Here is an 18,831-nt window from a genome sequence, read left to right as displayed (position 1 = left end):
TCAGTTCACAAAATCAAGAAGTAATGGATGTTCCTTTTATTTGCAAAAACTAAACTAGTAGAACAATATTAGAAATTTGAGCTGCTTTTTATTATTGTGAATGGAATAAAGGGTTGCCCAAAACTGTTTTTAAAACAAGCTGTTTCCTCTGAGCAGATACTCTTGCCTTGCAATGCGTGTGGTAGACAGTTCTATTAGGTGCACTCTGAAATACATTGTCGCATCTGTTGGTTCTTTCCTTTGTGTCTAGGCCATGAATGGCAGACAATTAAGATTTGCCTTTACCGTTTAATATAATGTGGTAGGCTATTCAGCATCTCTCTCTTCTCTCCCCCACCTCTCTCTCTCGTTATCGATTTCTATCATTCTCTCAATCAACCTACTTAGTTATTTCCCTTTATCTGTTTTCGGATAAAAGTACTCCAAATTTAAGAAATGAATTTCGTTTAAAGATCTTAAAATCCTGTTTTTAAACATTCAACTTAAAACTTTCCCTCCAGAAATCCTCCAAGATGATTTACTCACCTCCCTTAAATTTCCCAATATTTAACATATATGCACATTCTTCTCTCTCCATACCCACTTCAGACAATCTCACAATCGCTCGACACCAATATTCCACAAGGAAGTCTAGCTGTCAAAGAGCAAATCATTAAATATCTAGAGCAGAGCACAGGTCAGGTCAACCTACTTCACCTCGGCAGTTCAGCTAAATCTAAGCTTGTAAGCTTTATATAAACAACAACAACAACAACAACAACAACAATACAGTCCAGCTTAATTGTCCATATATGCTTTTACTGAAAGCTTAATCCAAGGCACTTCCTTTTACAGAAGATGGCAAGATGGAATAACAGCTGATGGTAGGTTCAGGCCAAGAATCATGCCATGGTAAAATCAACACGCGCTGGAACAAACTGTGTACTCGTACCGATATTCCATACGCCTTTGTCATCCGCAAAGCTGCCTGGTCGAACGCCAGGGCGACACTTTCGCAGCTTGGTTGACAAGAGAGCAAGAGTATGCAGAAACCTCTGATGGACGTAGCATCACACCAGGGCAAAATAAAACCCTCCTTAAAAACACATACATAAGTAAAATATATACTTTCAGAGGGGAGACTAAAACTACGACGCACGAAGAAGACCAAACACAAAGCTAAGATTAGTGAAGCAAGAAGAGTAAAAATAAGATTGCTCTAAACCCGTCTTCAAAGTTTGATTGCCTGCGTGTTCCACATGACACTGATGACAATGAGGACAAATAAAACCCTCTTGATGTGATAAAGCGCACTCATCACCCTCGAGTGCGCCACACCCACAGGGACAAAGCAAAAGCAAAAAAAAAAAAAAAAAAACAAAACAAAACAAAAAGGCTCAGATAAAAAAAAAAAAAGAAAGCCATAAGATTAATATACACTAAGAATGATATATCTTTCTAGACGGATGACGCTGAACAGTTTGCTGACTACGGCAGCGAATCTATAACACTATGGTTATGGCCCGCATGTTGCGCCTGTGTCAATACCTGTGAAGGCAAATGTCGCTCGTACAAAGGTCTCACTTGACACCGTCCCTCCTGCTTGCAATTCCTTGCCATCGTTAGTAGAATACTATTTACTTTCTGCATCACATGGTATATAACTTGTAACATATACATGCGCGCGGACACACACACACAGAGGTACGTATATGGATGCAAGCGCACCTTTCGCACCCGCACACACATCCAAACATGCATTTCGGGCATTCCTCTTTATGCTCAGGGATTTTTTTCTGTGCCACTACTGTTAAAGCAAAATTTCATGATCCACATGCGTGTGCAAGACCAGGCGAATTTTTCTTGAGAAAACTGATGGCTAAAGAAAAAGTCGAGGCTGCACCAAAACAGCATCCAGTTTCATTTGGAGTTCACCGAGAGGTCTCATTTACAAATTGCACCCACTCCTCTCTGTTTTGGCTTTGAAAACAGCAACTATTATAGGTGGTGTTGACAAGACTGGAGTTGTCTGCATTCAAGTAAATAGTCACATGCTAGCAGAGTTTTCTGCAGCTGTGTGCACAGCGCATCACCAAGCGCTAGAGTAATGCTAAGAAATCACTTAAAAATGTTCATAAAATATAAACACTTTCGTCGATTAGATTTAGATAACCCCACTAGTGCCTAACGACATTATATGTACCCTAGTCCCAGGTGTGAGTCAACGACACAAGTTCAGGAGCCAGTTTGTTAAGGGAGGTCTCAAGTTCCTGTTTGCCTACTGTCCCCTGGTCTACTTGTGGCAGTCTAAGGCTACGAACCAGTCGACCTGGTAGTCTTCCTATTAGGCCAATTGTCTGGACGAAGTCTGTCCCTTTTTTTTCTGAGGCCAGGTGCACAGCACACTATTAAAAGCACCAGCTAGATGGCAGCCCCACGCAGTCAGCTAAACCCCTTACATTTTATGACGCGCTTATTGATTCCACCGCGTTAAGTCATCCAGCTAGCGCTTAGTGATTTGCTATGCATCCGGGCCCCGGACGTTCCATCTGGCACTATCTGGCATTTACCCCAACACTGTTTCAAAAGCCAGTTATTTACGCCTCGATTATCACAGACATTTAAATGAATTGTCCAGAATGTTCGTAAGTGCCCTGGCATTTTGTTGCCATAGCGAGTTTGTTGTGTTAATCTCCCGTTGTAGCACCGCCAGCGCTAGATTACCTTTTACTGCTGGTGGCTGTTCTCAAACTAGCGTGATGCCGACTGCTACGACATTGGCAACACCACAACACTTGTATCCCAACTGGAAAAAACATAATTCTTAGGATTGGGCTCCAGTTAAAAGTGAGCGCCTTGTCCACGAAGACGAGAAAGAAGCTTTCAGCGTCCAGATGATCGATTATCAGAGCCACGAATCACCTGGTACATTCAGATCCTTTCCTTAAATACACTAAGCGTTTTCAAGTACAAACAGGTTTAATGAAAACCCCTCAGAAACGGATACTAAATGCTACTTACACTGAATCGCTCTGTAATCACTCCTACTTAAGATGTTCCGTCTAATCAAACGGCTTTCACTTCGCTTGGCCAAGTAATGTCATTCTCTCAGGAAACGCCTTAGTAAAACTTTCAATATGGAAGCCAGGAATTGCATCTCAGGCCAACTGACTGCCAGGATACGAATTCAAGGAACTTCGCCAATTCAGGCTGGCATGTACTGGTGAAGCAGCAGCCACGAGACATGCAATACCCCGCATTTCGATAATTAATTATTTACTAAAACTCTAGTGCCCGTGTTTTTAGCAGCAGCCTCTCTTCCTAAACACGTGTTTTGCAACAGTAAAGCGATCGTCGCTCCGACTGGTACACATGTTAAGGTTGCTTATCCTCCTATCCCTGCTATCCCTCAACCAACGGCACTGCCGTGAAGCAAGAAAAACGGGGAGAAGGCAAGATATTCGAAATAGGCATGCTAAGCTTATAGAGACTATGCAAAGATAATGCTTTACAGCAATACGAAATCTGATCTTGTCAATCCAGTAACACTGCTGCTTGCACTGTAGTCTGATTATCTGTTTCAAAAGGCCGAGGTAAACAGCCCAACAATGTCAATACCAAATATGAAAGGAAGATGAGAATAATGTTTCAAGTTCAAATCTTCATTCTTATAATGGGTACAGACTTATTTTCACTTCGGTCCGCCTCTCAAAACAATGATTTAATGCTTGCTGTCGACGACCTTAAGAATTGTGTGTCAAGCCAGACTAGAACCTATTACTGTTTTCAGCAAGCGAGAAATTTATCATGCGCTTTCATCAGGCGTGATGGCACACGGAGGCGTAAAGTCTTCAATTTATTAGAAGATTCCAGTCAATGGCCCCTCGTGTCTGTTTCCTTCGTCAGCATCAACACAAGGTGCGTTCTGTGTGACTGCTAGAAAGACAATCTTCGACAATGTCTTTGCAGACATTATTCATTCTCTCTGCGCTTGCGGAAGTGGTTAAAGAGGCCACTAATATTTTTTTCATTGCACATCTGATGAGTTTTAATGCCAAAAAATGGCTTTCCCGAAACAAACATTAGAACCTTAAAAATCACGTTCATACGTTACCAATCATTTTGAAACGGCAAAGGCACTCGACGCGTTACACTGTGAATAACTGAGACTCAAGATTTGACAAACGCCTGCTATTCATCACACAAAAGGAGCATTATTGATGGTCTGCTAAAACAGGGGTTAATCGCTGCAAGACTTAACCTGTTTAAACCCAAACATGGTTATAAAAGAGGGACAATGCATGCGGAACTGCACAGGATTACCAAGGGAGTATTTGCAAATGCAGCAACCTTGAGTAATACTTACAAGTGCAGCCAAAGACATGCAGCGAAGAATCACGAAGCAAAGGTGGCGCTACTCCAGGTTTAGCTCTGGATCGCAATCACTATGGTGTCCGGTGATTGTATGCGATCCAAAGCTACGGCTTCTGGGGCCTTACGAGAGCTAATATGTTAAAGGTACCCTGGTTCATAACTCCGGCCCCTGGTAGAGGGAAAAAAGACGAGGAAGGCCTTCACTTACCTCGTTGAGCTCTGCACACACCCGGTTGAACGCCTCGATCCAGCGAGTGCGGGCAGGCGAGGTGATGTCCGGGTTCTGCTGTTCCTGCTCGTACAGGTCGAAGGAGCTGTCCACGAACTCCTGCGTGCTTTGGCGACTCACGTTCGATGAGGAGACTCTGCTGTTTACAGGGCTGCCACAGCAACACAGCGAATGAATTAATCACTGTACAGGAACTGAATGCGATATGACATGTTTTATTAGCGCGCTGCACATCACAAAAGACTTGGAACACCATTTTTATAAACCTGGTATAGGCCCGTCTCACTGCCCGTTATCTCACCAACACCGCCTCTTACTGCCCTTTGAGAGAAAACAGATGAAACTCTAGTTACGGATAATAAATCTCCTTTACGTCTCCATTTGTGTAGGACGGATGATGGAGACTGTATATGTGACGGTATGATGTGATTCTTGTGTGTGCGTGTGAAGGGATGGATATGTAACCAATCGAGGATTCGTGTCTATTTTTTTTCAGAAAGGAGCTTTCAAGTTCTTCAACGACTGGGCAGGCCAACGAAATCACATGCATTTTGTTAACGACGAGACGTTTACAGAACAAAGCTATGGTCACCACTAAGATAGTCTACGCTTTCCTGTTGAGCATGAACATTCTGAGACAAACCTAAATGCAAAGTATATACATCCCTGTATGAAGTACAAAATTACTACCGTCATGTGAACATTTTTTAGATTTCTCGAGTAAAGGAAACGCAAACTAAAACTAGAAGGTGGATCACGCAAAGTGCTAACTGCAGAACAGCGTAAAATAAAAAAAAGGCACAATAAATGGAACTCCCATTTAGCAAACCAATTTCTCGAGCTGTAAAAAATGAAGAACACAGGCGTTTGCATTTACATTCTGCGCGTGCAGAACCAGATAAGCAATTTTTCTAAAAGCCAAAGGGCAATTATGAGAAACTGGTAGATGTGGCCACCACTCTATGACGTCAATGATACAGTTCTTAATGGACTTCATTATAGAACCGCGTTTCGCTGTTCTGACAATGAATATCCATTTCGGGAAAAGGCATTTTCTTTTCATTAAGTTTTCCTCTTATTAAGTTTGAATTGAGTTCTAATATGTCTGTTCTTATTTTACCATGTCATATTGCAACTGAAAGACATCTGTTGTGTCGGCTTTTTAAGCCAAAGATTGTTGAAAGAAAACAGTTCTTTTCTTGTAGCAATGTGATCAACATTCACGGATGTGCGTTACTTTTTGTTTTCTGTTATTTTGTTGTCTTTTTGTTTTTGCTACCTAAAATAGGTATCTACGTAACTAGCATCACATGATTTCTCTATTTTAACGTCGCCTGACAAACCTTTTAACACGCACGTCTCCGTAAGGCGGTTTTAAAGTAATGAGCGCTCTTTGCCAGAAAGGGAAGTATTTCCTAAATGTCTTCGTAGCCTACTCTGAAAACTGGCAAAACCAGATGCTAAAAAGAGCACGAGACTGTACAAAGAGATACTTTGTATCGTCATTTTCACAAAGCAGCTTTTTAGCTTTTGGTTTGAAATATGTGATGCTGGCTACTGTTTCCCTAAACATCCTATTTTTTTTTCAAAGCCCTACGTGAAACCTCCACGGATATTCCACTCGGTCCACAGTGAATTTGTTCACAATAATGAGGGGGCCATTTCCTGAAATAATGCAAAAAAGTTAATAAAACTTTGTCTTTCAAATCATTGCCCCTGAGGAGCTGTGTACGTATGTCCTCCCCCCGGCATCCGGGAAACAATCTGATCATTATTCCCGCACTGTGATTTACTACATACTCAGATTTTGTTTAATTTCCTGCTCCCCATGCACTGATGTCTTCCGTTTCTAATAAATTCCACCCTACCTGTACGTGTCCATACCACGGGATTTACTTTTGAAATAGGCGGAAAATAGGCGGAAAAATCAGGCCTAAAAGGTCAAAGTTTAATGATAGGCAGAGTTCAAATTTCAGAGAAAGAAAACCAGATGTTAAAGTAAGAAGGCGTGTTCTGTTAAAACGCGTGGGTTTTTTTTTTTTCACTTTAGTTTTTAGATTGCCAGCAATGTCCAAATGAAGACGACATAATGATCAATATGAATAACGATGACTTTTTAAAAATCCTAATTACCTCTCCAGTTAAATCCACTCAGGCTAATTAAACGTAATAATTATAAATATATCCATCTTCTTCTGACAACCCCGCCGCCATCCTTTCATGAGAGTTTATGCCTTGAAACCTAACACGTCTGTAAATCTGAAGTGTGACCCATATAAGTAAAGATTTACACATCACAGTAAAGCACCACTAATCTACTAGCAAGAAGGAAAAAGCGAAGCGAACATCGAGTTCAGCTTATAAAAAGGAGTTACGAACTCACACATGACAGTACCTCCCCAAGAAAAGTTTGGTTTCAACTCACTCTCATACGACTAAGGTTATGGAGCTACCTTTAAGTGTATATGATGATAGAAGGTTGTAAATGGTTTTTAAATGATGCTCCTGTCATGCTGGCTTGACATGTAATTTATATAGCATATCCTCACGTTCGTAAGGAGCCTTCTCTTACCGCTTAAGACAAGAACGCGACATGGACAACATACGAAGTACGGAAGGATAAACAATAGTACTGATGACTAATAGAATAAAAATACAGAAAACGTGAAAAGAAATTGGGTAACAAGAACCGATTGGGGTTTGAAGATGGACTAGTACTGTGTGGACTGTTGTTAAAAGTAATAATGCTCAAATAAAAGATTCAATAGTGGGATAGGTGGCGGTTGTGGAAGTGGAGAGCGGTCCGTTGTTTTGATGCATAGTAACTTAAAATCTTGCGACCATATGTTGTTGTTCTGGTTACAAGAATAGGATACGGCCATTAAACGAAAAGCGTAGCTGTCTGGCTGCAATGTAAGGAAAGAGACAGAGAAAAAGTCAGCACAGAACTAAAGCAAATCTGAAAACAAGACATAGGGAATAACTGCTCCCTAGCCGACTATGCATAAGGCCATCACTCGATATATGCTGAGAAGTGACAGAAATCTCCTGACCACCTCGCAAGTCAGCCTACAAATGTATCAATAGCATGTCCTTAATATGACGGCAGGGAAGGAGACTATATAAATAAATATGAAGATATTTTAAACTCAGAAAGCAGACAACAAATGAGGACTTAAGCTAGCTTTACTCCTGAGAACAGCGTACACGTTACCTTTTCTGCTGACACCTCGTATAAACCGCGTTCAGGCTACGTTCTTATTCACCTGTTCACAATGCACATAAATACGACTTCGCCTTCAGTGAAAATAATGGTCATGTGCATAAGACTGCTTTCACGGTGGACCAGCAACAGGTGTGTCCAATCAATGATACAAGCAAAGCCTTTAAATAGTTCTGCAGGCCTTGCGTCACAGGTGGATCAGTCATCAACCCTACTTCCACAGCGCAGAAAGGGTCGCTAGTGGCTCCTTCCGGCAGGTAGTCACAATTTTGCTTTCGATCTACGCATATGTGGTCTAGCAAAGAGACATGCGTGTTATGTTGAGTGCAGACAGGTTTGTCGTTTCACCATTTGCACAGCAAAATCATGCCTGTGGTAGATGACATAAGATGTGCAGTTATTCTCTAAAGGATGTAAACTAATTTACCACAATAATTTACTACCAGTGGACCATTAATTTACCCAGAAGGAACAATATTTCACCACAAGAAATACATAGATCCACCATAGGAGGTGCATCGATTTACCACCGGGAACACAACGATGAAAGACGGAAACAGATTTCACCAAACTCTTGATTTTTTATTGCAACGTTAATCATATAGCTAGAGAGTAAGTGAAAAGTCGAGAAAACGGTTTCGGAAGACATCTGACACAGCATGCTCTACCAACAACAAAATAATGTGTTAACGCTTGATCCCGAAATAAAATATTAAATAACAGTATTTGTAACAGAGTCACGCAAAATCAACAAACAAGACAAAAGGAGACGCGTGAGTAAAAAATAAGTGATGCCTGGCATGATGAAGCAGATAAACATTCTCTTGTGAATCCTGCCAGTATTCATCTACGCAAAACTTTTCTGCATAAGTATAAAATACTATTCTATCTATTAAAATGCCAGTTGTAAATGGGTTCTTCCCCTCTGTACGAAGTAACAAACGAGGACAACGCGTGTACCACTCTTCTGATGCGTTGTCTTTTTTTGTAAGAAGCAAAGCTGGCCATCCCACACCACCCTTCTGAAACCAGAGCGTGCCTGCGCAATTCGGGGTCGCACTCACTGTGCTATTGTTACCATTATTATGGTCTGGCTCCAGGAAAACTGAGATGTCGACGCCTTTACTACCAAAGACGGTCACTCCGGTCCGCTCATCTGAACATCCTGTATGTGCCGCGCACCAGACAACACAAATCTGGGGGATGCTTTTTTGATGCTTTTTTTTCTTGCCAGAGTGTCTGGAATACTTTACCGCTATTGCTCCGCATGGTGACCACTTGCGAAACTTTCAAACGCTAGCTGTAAGACTCAAACTGTGCTTCTGTTTTTCGTATTGCTCGTTTGAGATCATTGCAAAGCAAGGCAATTTGCTAAATAGCATTATTATTATCATCATCATCATCATCATCATCATTATGTTGAGGATTTAATGTTAGCATACGGATGTCCCAGTAATGTGAGTTCTTGTATCAGACGTTTTGCTCCAGAAATGTGGATATAGCAACTAAAACTTACCTAAAGTCCTGCGTATCTTGTGTGCTTTGTCTACTCATGTTCAGCGAAGAGTTGCGACTTGTTTCTGGACTGTCGACAGGAGAAAGACATATATGTACATATATTTAACATCGCGACATCGTAGACATAAATGTCACAAGTAAGGTGTATGTAAATAATGATGATGATGATGATGATGGATGGATGATGATGATGATGACAATGGTGATGGACGATGGTGATGGATGATGATGATGGATGATGGATGATGATGATAATGTGCCCGATCCAGTCTGAAAAGAACTGGTGTATAAACCAGTCCTTCACGACAGCCGTTACATCGCCAGGTATATGCTAAAATATATTCACTGAAAACGCAGCCTGTTAATACAGAAGACAGAAGATACATATTTAAAGATGCTACCAAAGTATCAATTTTCAGGTATATTTTGAGCAGCAATAGCCTGGTGACTTAGTGGCTTATTGGGTCGATTTCGGAGTGAAAGATTACGGGCTCTTGAATGGCCTAATCCGACGACTAGAAAATTCAGTTTTGCTCTATGAAAGTGTAATCCCAAGGTTCAACACAACAACTTTTCAGATTTCCTAACTAGATTTCGCAGCTGTGCGATAGCATGTTCAGGAAAGACAGGTCGACACACTTGTTCGCAATAATAATAGCTGTACTGGAAATGCCAAACTCAAAAAGCTGGAGGAAAAGAGGTGATTCTCCCCACCTTTGGCAATATTTGCAAGTATTCAATAGCGCCGCTATAATCAGCTTCTTCTATTTTCCTAGAGTCGTTAATATTTAGTTGTAAAAGTTTGCTGTAGTAAATATTACAACTGCCCGTTGATCTTCTCAAATATCTTTAAACAATGAAAATGAAATCTGCAGTGTGTGCGTCACAAATTTCTTTGTTTTTCTAATGAACCGGAGTAGTGTGTTACTGGAGGAAACAGGTGCTAAGCAAATAAATGAAACTTGCAGTTTGACGTAATGGTATTGCTTGCTGCGCCGCAGAGGTACGTAGGACTATTATAACAACGAGTGAGGTTGACTATAAGTATAATTGTTTCGTGAAACTGATTGTCTTCAGGAAATCACTATTCTCCCTACTAGCCACCAAAACATCTACTTTTGTGCAGAATGGATGTAAACATGGGCGAGAAGGAAGTCACGAGTACGAACATGCACTCTCTTCTCTCACACACCACACACACGTGCGCGCGCGCGCTCTCTCTCTCTTTCTATGTTGCCAGAACAAATGCTGCCCACCTTTGTATGCTCTGCTGACATTCCCATCTGTCGTCAGTAATATATGACTGCGGCCGGCTGTTTGGTCGACTATTGTAGTAAAGAGGTTCGGAGTCTGTGTCGCTACGGCCGATGTGGTAAGGGCTCCCATCTTGGTAGTAATCTGGCTCACGTTCATACCTGAAGTAAACATAAAGCGAACTAAGTTGCTACACAACAGTGACCTAGGTATCACAAAAGGTGTTCCCATAACGCAGGCGAAAAAAAGTTAATGTGATGCAATGTTTGAAAAAGAGCGGATCGTAAAGGACAATTAACTGAGAAATAAATATCTGAATATTTTTTTTTTGGTGTGAAAGAGCAAATCAAATGTAAACTTCGTATCAATTAATCATCACTTGAGCTGTTCAGTCACATCGATGAAGGAACATACCCCCGATCAAAGGACTGATCAAACGATCGATCGAAGGACTGGTCGAACGAATCGTACGTGGGGTAATCTTGGGAGGTGTCTTCTCGCCTGCGATACGGGTGGTCTGGGTGGCTCCGGTATTGATGGGCCGACGTGTTATGTTGATGCTGCACTGGATAGTTTATGTCGCTGGTATAGTCGCTGTCTTCTGACATACCCGCTAGCAAGCAAGGAGAAAACATTACTTATGTGCTCGTCAAAAGGATAAGCACGACCTGCACGCAGGACTTTTCAGACTAGTAAGGGAAATGTTGTCTTACAGCTTCTGACGATGCATGCTTACTTCTAGATAATAAAAACAAATCCAGCATAATCCATTCTGGAAGTTATTCTTCTGCGGGAAAACAAAATACACAATTTACAAAACCTGCTCCAACAATCGTTGATGGTAAACAAGAATAAAAGTCATAAATCCATAAGCATACTCACACTGAGCATACGAAGGTCGAGCTTGCTCCGGTATTGTTGCAAGCATCTTGAAACAAACAAACCAAGAATCGCCAAATTGCACTTTCTCTAATTTAAAGAAAGTGTGTCATAGAAAATCATTTCAACAACGAAAGAACAAAATACAAAATGGCCAAACAAAATATAAAAGATAGAAGGATTAAAGAAACTTAAAAAGATAAATAGCAACAGAAGTGTATTGTATACTCAGAATACTTCTATAAAGTAAATCAGGAAACGGGTCACGTTTTTCGCGAGCAGTGTGGAAAGGGGCGGTATTACATCTATCCGCAGTTCATCAGCAGTAATCTCCCATTACACTCTGTAGGAAGGTTATTCTTATTTCCCCTTTCCCGTACGTCTTCGCAACGTTGTCATTGTACAAACATTACGTAGAAACGATATCACAATTCTACTTAACTTTGGCGAGACGAGTAGGATAATTTGCCTACGTTATGCAGAAGAACACTAGTACATTTATTTGTTGTAATTAGTCTAGTTTAAATCTAGTTTTCTACTTCTTTGTATTAGATGTGACTACATATCGACCTGACATCTTCAACATAAACACGGTGCAGTAAACAAGACTAAAAAAAAAACAAAACAAAGAAAAACAGTTTGCTACAGTTTAAAATTGCCCTGGTGGCTAGCAACGTTCTAAGAACGATTTTACCTTGCGCAAACAATATACCAACTTTTTTTTGAAAAGGTCTGATAGCACTGGACGAGTAGACCCTCACCTCCGGACTCATCATAGAGTTGATGACAGACAGCTTGTCCTGCAGTTCTGCCGCCTCCGCTTCAGGGAGGTCTGCAACAATGTCTGAGTCAGTAGGAAAATCAAAGTCAGTGCAAGGCAGTGAGTGGATGGGAAGTAATACAACGTACAACTTATGTATCAATAAGCTCATGCACAAGAAGTACATTAACGCAGGATTAGCAGTACGAAGTTAAATTGGATTTATAGTAATCATTTTCATAGACATTCCTGGCACTGGGTCTGACCTTAGGGATACATTTATCAACCACCCACACACATTGTTAACTGGGAATGCGAATTTCTTTTTTCAGGAGGAACATTTGGGAAGTTGTCTGTTTTGAAATGACGCGAAAATATAGAAAAACATGTCGAAACGATGTATGGCCAGTTCGCGCGTGATGGAGGCTATCAAAGGCCAAGTTGTATTTTTCATCGCTGCCTAAGACGAAAATTGAGATCGTTGCAGAGATTTGTGATCTCAGGCACAACGTTAAACTAAATGCATTTTCAATTTGCATTTCAGATAAATGAAACTTTTCTACCTAAATATGTATTAATCCTCAAGAAAAAAGAACTAGGGTTTTAGGTGGGAATTAGCATAAGAGAAAAGGAATTAAAAGAAGAGAACAATGTTACATCACAACGAGACAGACAGGTTTCATTTTAGTTCATTCTGTGGTTGGTGTATAGACGCTTCTATATATGGGTCTTGAACGTACCTGCGGGTAGACGGGAAACGAAAGTAACCAGCTGACAGGAATTAACTGAGAATATTATAGATAATAATAGACAAATCCCAAATGTCTGCTTGTGGATGTATGACACATTTATGAAAAGGTTGAAGTGAGAATTAAGTTCACTGTCGTTGAAAACGTACATTTCACATTCCCATATATCTGTTAAAAACCTTTTTTTTTTCCTGAGGCATTCACAGAAAAAGCCTTTAGGTAACCAGGGGTCATATTTATAATTGTTATCATGCAATAGTCAGAAAATAAAGTACCGTCACCTGGATAAGACCCATGACAAGTAAACTCAAGTGCCACACTGAAGTAAAGTTGCTATTTTAGCGAGGATACCAAATAATGTGTTGCCCTGTCAAAACCAGTTAAAAGCGTGAAAGGTATCCAGGGACACCCAATGTCGTTTTTGATCGCATTGGTTATACTCAGAATGCCATGCGACAATATTGGAATTAGCTTAGCAATTTGCTATCATCATATTTGTCTACAGGATTTGTGCAATCCCAAAAAAGTGTTAACTGCAAAGTGCTCGACTCCATAAATTGTGTAACACTCGATCTTCACAGAATTCAACTGGGCCAGGTCTGGGAGAAAGTTATCGGCATTTCCACAGGGAAAAGGTGCGGACAGGAGCGTCCAAAGGTTGTGCTAATTTACCCGGTTTACTCGCAAAAGTAAACGTTTTTTTACATAAATGTGAGCCAAAGCCGTAATATTCTTTCGACACGTGATCCAATCATCAGCAAACCAAAAGACAAAAACTAACGATATGCAGCAGTAAGATAAACTGACACTGTCAAAAATACGAGTTAAAATAGAAACTATAAAACCAACTTCAACATTCTTAACCAAAATATACTTAAAAAATTGCAACAGCTTATAGCTTTTAAACCATAATATAAAATATGTAATGCATATGCCAAAGCTATCTGTTCATATCTCTAAATAAAATGACGTAGTCAATATTGTACTTCATGCATAAAGAAAGCGTTGCTCTACAATGTAAGTGGTGCTAACGATGAAAAGCCAGACCGTAACACGTCCCTTCCCCCATCTCAGATAGACTTCATATAAATTTACAAGTAAAAGAGACAGTAAAAAAAAGTTGCAACAGTTACCATCTGTCACTGCTGTCATTGAAGTTTACAACAAACACACATATAAACTAAAGTTCCTTTAGGTATCCTATGTACTGTTGCACATGAAGCGTCTGATGAGAGACTGAAAACCGACACACAACTACGCACACAATCGATCGTAAATCTTTCACAAGAACTACGTATGCTTACATGACTCAGATGCATATATATTTCTCGAACCGCTCTATCTGATACGCACGCCAGATGGCCGCAATGTTATTGATGTTTGTAACCCCCCACCTTAAAAGCCAAGTCATCCATAACGGCTATAATAATAATATATCTGAATCCCCAGTCAGGATGTGACAGACCAAACGATTTATTATATTCTGCCTACATAGGAGGATCATTACGCATTAAATCATTAGTATGATCTGTATAATACTTTATGTATGTTTTCTAGAATTTGTTTTAACTCCATCGCGAACAACCCACACGTTTTCCATTACTTAAGCTTTTTGGGAACATTGGCAAGATAGATGATGTTACCACAGTGTAAAACAGAACTTGTGGAAGTTTAATTAGATATTTGTGTTTTCAAGTCTTTTCTCTCCCGCCACTATCTCGTTGTTAGCTGCTGTGTGCATTCAATAGAGGAAGTGAGAGAAACACAGGAGTCGGATGAACAGAAGAGAAAGGAGGGAGGGGAATTGATGTTCTATACCAAGTCACCAACTAATGCCAAGCAGCGAGTCCTATAAGCAGGTGCCACACGCAGAGAAAGAACAGAGTGCCCTGACAGCCAATCCTCACTGTATGATGATAAGCGCTAATCATTGCGCCACCGGGCAGCCCAAAAGAAAAAAAAAAAAAAAAGAATGAATGAAGGATGGAAGGAACAAAGAAATATTTTTAAAAAATTGTGATGTTGTGAGTTCTTCCGTTAAACTGCTTCGCCTTATTCTCAGTTTCCTCGATCTTCCCTTCCCTCCTATAAATGATCCCATATTTCTCCCATCTTATTAGTTTTTCCATTTAGCCAAGTGAGCAGGAGATTTTTTTAAGACGCCGGCCGGAGCATTTGAGACCTCTTTCATGAATACTCCAGGCTCGTGGCAAGATTGAGCCGGACTCGTGACCGCAATCGATGTCGGCCGATGTAAAACGGCTGCAAGAATACAGCTAAGGTGGAGGCCAAGCTGTGACTAGGGCTGGATCATATCCCACCATCCCACTCCTGACTGAATGTCACTTCGGACTGCGTAATCGAACAGCAGTGCCCTCTTGCGGTTCAACAATTTCACCGCGGTGTTTACTGTCATGGGAGTCATTAAGCTTCACCCTAAACTTTCGCACAAATAAATTCGTGAAACTGTGCACAGGAAAAAAAAAATCCCCGCACAACCTCATATGAAATAATACAACGAAATGGAAGCCTTATTCTTAATTTACTATTTGATGTTTTCCCCGTTTGAAATCTTTTCACAAGCACGATTTGCCATATCCTGACCTCACCTGTGAAACATATTTAAAAAAAAACAATTCGTCGCCTTGCAAGGCAAACATTATTAGATTATTTAATAATTCACTGGTACGCTGGAATCAAACTCTACTAAATTAATTGGCTAAACATTCTAGAAGAGTAAGGTTTTTCAAAAATCAACAGGTTACTGTAACTTGTCTCCGCCATTCAAGTTCGACCACCCTGGTCATGCAGAGCGGCATAAGCGTTTCTTCCCCTTTATCAATGCATCCTTGGTGCAGGCATGGATGGGCAGCTGTTGCCGAACGGGTTGTCTCCCCTACGACCACTTGACATCATTTCCCACCAGGGGTGCTCTTAATACTGGGCAGAGGAAGAAGCCTCGAGGGTACATGATGGGCGTAAATGGGAATATTGCAGGGAGCTGGCCCTGATAGTGGTGGCTGTGGAGGATGGGAGTTGAAACGAGGTCAGAGGTCAAAATACAGCCAGGAGTTCTGTGGCTACCATAAACCAACTGGCGGAGCTGTGTGCCGTTGTTGTGACTAGCCCGGATACCGATGAAGGATGAGTAAAGGTAATCATTGACTATGTCAATGTCACCCACAACTGCAGCCACACCAGCTTATACAGTGAGTGATGTTAATCTACCCCGTATCACACGTAAATTGGTCTTCTCTCTCCCTCCATCACGATGCCAAGAAAATCATGAGCTATACGACGAATCCCAAGCTTGTCTGCAGAAAAAAGTATGAAAAAATACGAACTTTCTAAAGGTACGTATCCTTCATTAGATCAACTATCCATCCCCAATGTTCTGAGTTCTATTTATCGAGCGTCCCGATGGCTAAGGCCTTCCCCACTGTAAATCTCGGATAGGACAACAGCTCATCCTCGTCTGCTGGGTTAGTCTTATCCAGATGACAAGGAGCTTGCTAATTGCACACAAGAGGAAAGAATCGACGTTTTCACAGAGTAAAATGTATTAAGTCTTCATATGTTCACACAGGCACACAGCTCTAGAACACTACTTCCAAAGTATGCAAGCCAGGCAAAGGAGACGCTCACCGTAAGGAAGCTCGAAGCGTGCGTCCAGCAGAACGTGATGTTCTGAGGGGAACCGCGTGCCCACAATCTCGCCATTCTGGATGACCAGCTCCTGATCCAGGCTGAGCCATCGCCCCTTGCCCTCCTGTAATTTAACTGATTTTAGGACGACGAGAGAACGCAGTAAAAGGTATGGAAAGATACAGGGACAGAGACAGAGACCGTAAGCAGTAAGGGAAAGACACACACAATAGAGACAGAGTAAGAGAAGAAAACAAATGGAACTGTCTGAATCAGATAATGGAATTAAATATGACGACACACCCATCCTCGCTTTCGTTCAGATTTCAAAGCACCTTTCAACATCCATGCTACACTGAAAAAAATATTAAACAGAAAAATTAAACGTAGATGGAAATGCATTTGCGGGTTGCCAAGTATGATTAAACAGTTACAGTTATGAACTGAAGTGTGTAATTACATTTCCCCTAAAGAAATTATATGTTTGTGCCTTTACAAATATTTCCCAAGGCACTCAGAAATACTATATGACATATTAAAAATGAAATAAAATATTACAGTTATCTTATAAGCAATTTAGACTAGATTAATAATAACAACTCCATACAAAATTCCTGCAACGTTTTGTAACAAAATATTACTTTAAAGAAAGCGCACAAAAAAAACGTGGACATATAGAATTTCTTGAAATGAAGTAGCGAAGTAGCGACGGGAGAAAAATAAACATGTACTGTTTATCCTTCTCTCGTCATTTCGTTATTTCAAAAGCAACATGAAGCATGCAGACACATGCACGGAATCGAAAATAATTTTGGACAGATAGTTTACGTTCGAAAGCTACTGACAGCCATAGCTTCACTTACTGTATTTTTTTTAAACAGAACAAATAGAAGTTCTAGGAATCAGATACAAATGTAAAGCCGATCATGTCTTGGAATCGTCTTCTTCGTCGACCATATCTTATAGTAATATGTTTTCTGACAAATATTTTGTATAAACTGTTTTCTCTAAGAGTCAAAAGCCATATTGTCAGCAAAAGCACCCATTCCTAAGGATTCTGTATGAAACACATGGATGGCGGCGTTCATATGTACAAACAAACGCACATACACAAATTCAAGGACACATTTGCGTCTACTGCATTTACGCACGCACACAATTCGTGGGTGCACTCAGCGTGATGCCCTGCAGGACAACATATTTCTGATGGAAGCAAGCAGTAAAAGAGACTAATTTGACAATGCTGTCCTAAAGTTCCCCGTCTGTTTCGTTCTTTCCTGCGTCCATCAATTCCCCATCACTAATGAACCCCAGCCACCCTGAAGGGTCCCACGCGCCCGACGTCTCCCAATTCTCTAAGGGCTTGGAGCAAGTAGTACGAAGCGTCGCGCCAACATGGCGGGTACGTGGCCGACAACCTGGACGCTTGTTTAAAAATGCACGGGACAGAACGATCAATGAAAATAATGATTTTCACATTGGCGCAATGGCTACCATCGTCACGGTGTTGAACTTGTGTAGCCGACAGTTCGTAGCAATTTGCCCATGATCTGATCAGTTCCTATGCATTTTCTTTAATTTTTAACATGCAACTTCGAGTACTTCATTTTGCGCTTAATTGTTTTTCTTTTCCTTTAAATAAAAAAAAAGTCAAGCGCATAATTTTTGAGTATTACATGACTCGTATGACAGACAGTCTCTATTTCCAAAATGAGAACATTAAATACTCTGATGACAGACACTATGTTCAGGTACAGCTGGCACATAGCTAAATATTTCTGAACAAACATTTCTATTACATACCTATGAAGCGGTGCTGATGGAACAATTTTTGCAGGTACAATTTATAAATTTTCTCGCTAACACGAACGTTAACAGTAATATTGAATCTGACAAATGAAATTTCGACTTTAGCACTCCTGATTGAATTGCCAGCCAAATAGAAAGCAATTATGCAAAGTGTGGAAAAACAAACGTTGGAGTAGCAATTCAGCATTGAATACCATACACAAGATTTTCTGGCTGGAAGCCTGGACTAAGACACACGGACCTGCCTCCTGACCTTATTGGAGTGGTGAATCTTGGTTAGGGGCAGCCAGTGCAGACCCATAAGCTTGTCCCACAGCATTCCTTTGTTCCAGAGCTCTATAATTAGGCCCGTGTCCAGCCGCATCGTTTCGCTGAAACAAAATCCATTCTTGCTGTAAATAAATTTGTACAT

At 40.8% G+C, this 18,831-nt stretch overlaps 1 protein-coding gene across 13 annotated transcripts in view; it reads right to left on the bottom strand.

The window, feature by feature from the left end:
* The window catches only part of LOC112554604 (protein unc-13 homolog B-like), a 197,052-nt gene that overhangs the window by 44,526 nt on the left and 133,695 nt on the right, over positions 1-18,831 (bottom strand). For 8 of the 13 annotated variants that reach the window (XM_025222483.1, XM_025222478.1, XM_025222477.1 and 5 more), the window contains 8 exons: positions 18,661-18,790; positions 16,611-16,734; positions 12,173-12,300; positions 11,460-11,505; positions 10,992-11,190; positions 10,580-10,738; positions 9,322-9,390; positions 4,562-4,733 (listed from right to left, as the gene is read on the bottom strand). In XM_025222483.1, coding sequence (XP_025078268.1) covers positions 4,562-4,733; positions 9,322-9,390; positions 10,580-10,738; positions 10,992-11,190; positions 11,460-11,505; positions 12,173-12,300; positions 16,611-16,734; positions 18,661-18,790 — 1,027 coding nt within the window. The remainder of the gene's footprint in view (positions 1-4,561; positions 4,734-9,321; positions 9,391-10,579; positions 10,739-10,991; positions 11,191-11,459; positions 11,506-12,172; positions 12,301-16,610; positions 16,735-18,660; positions 18,791-18,831) is intronic. The other 5 variants (XM_025222482.1, XM_025222487.1, XM_025222488.1 and 2 more) reach the window with 5 other exon arrangements.

This window comes from Pomacea canaliculata, linkage group LG13 (genome assembly GCF_003073045.1).
Source record: "Pomacea canaliculata isolate SZHN2017 linkage group LG13, ASM307304v1, whole genome shotgun sequence".
Taxonomy (NCBI): Eukaryota; Metazoa; Mollusca; class Gastropoda; order Architaenioglossa; family Ampullariidae; genus Pomacea; species Pomacea canaliculata.
Note: the sequence above shows the minus strand (reverse complement) of the source record. Positions and strands in the feature narration are given on the sequence as shown.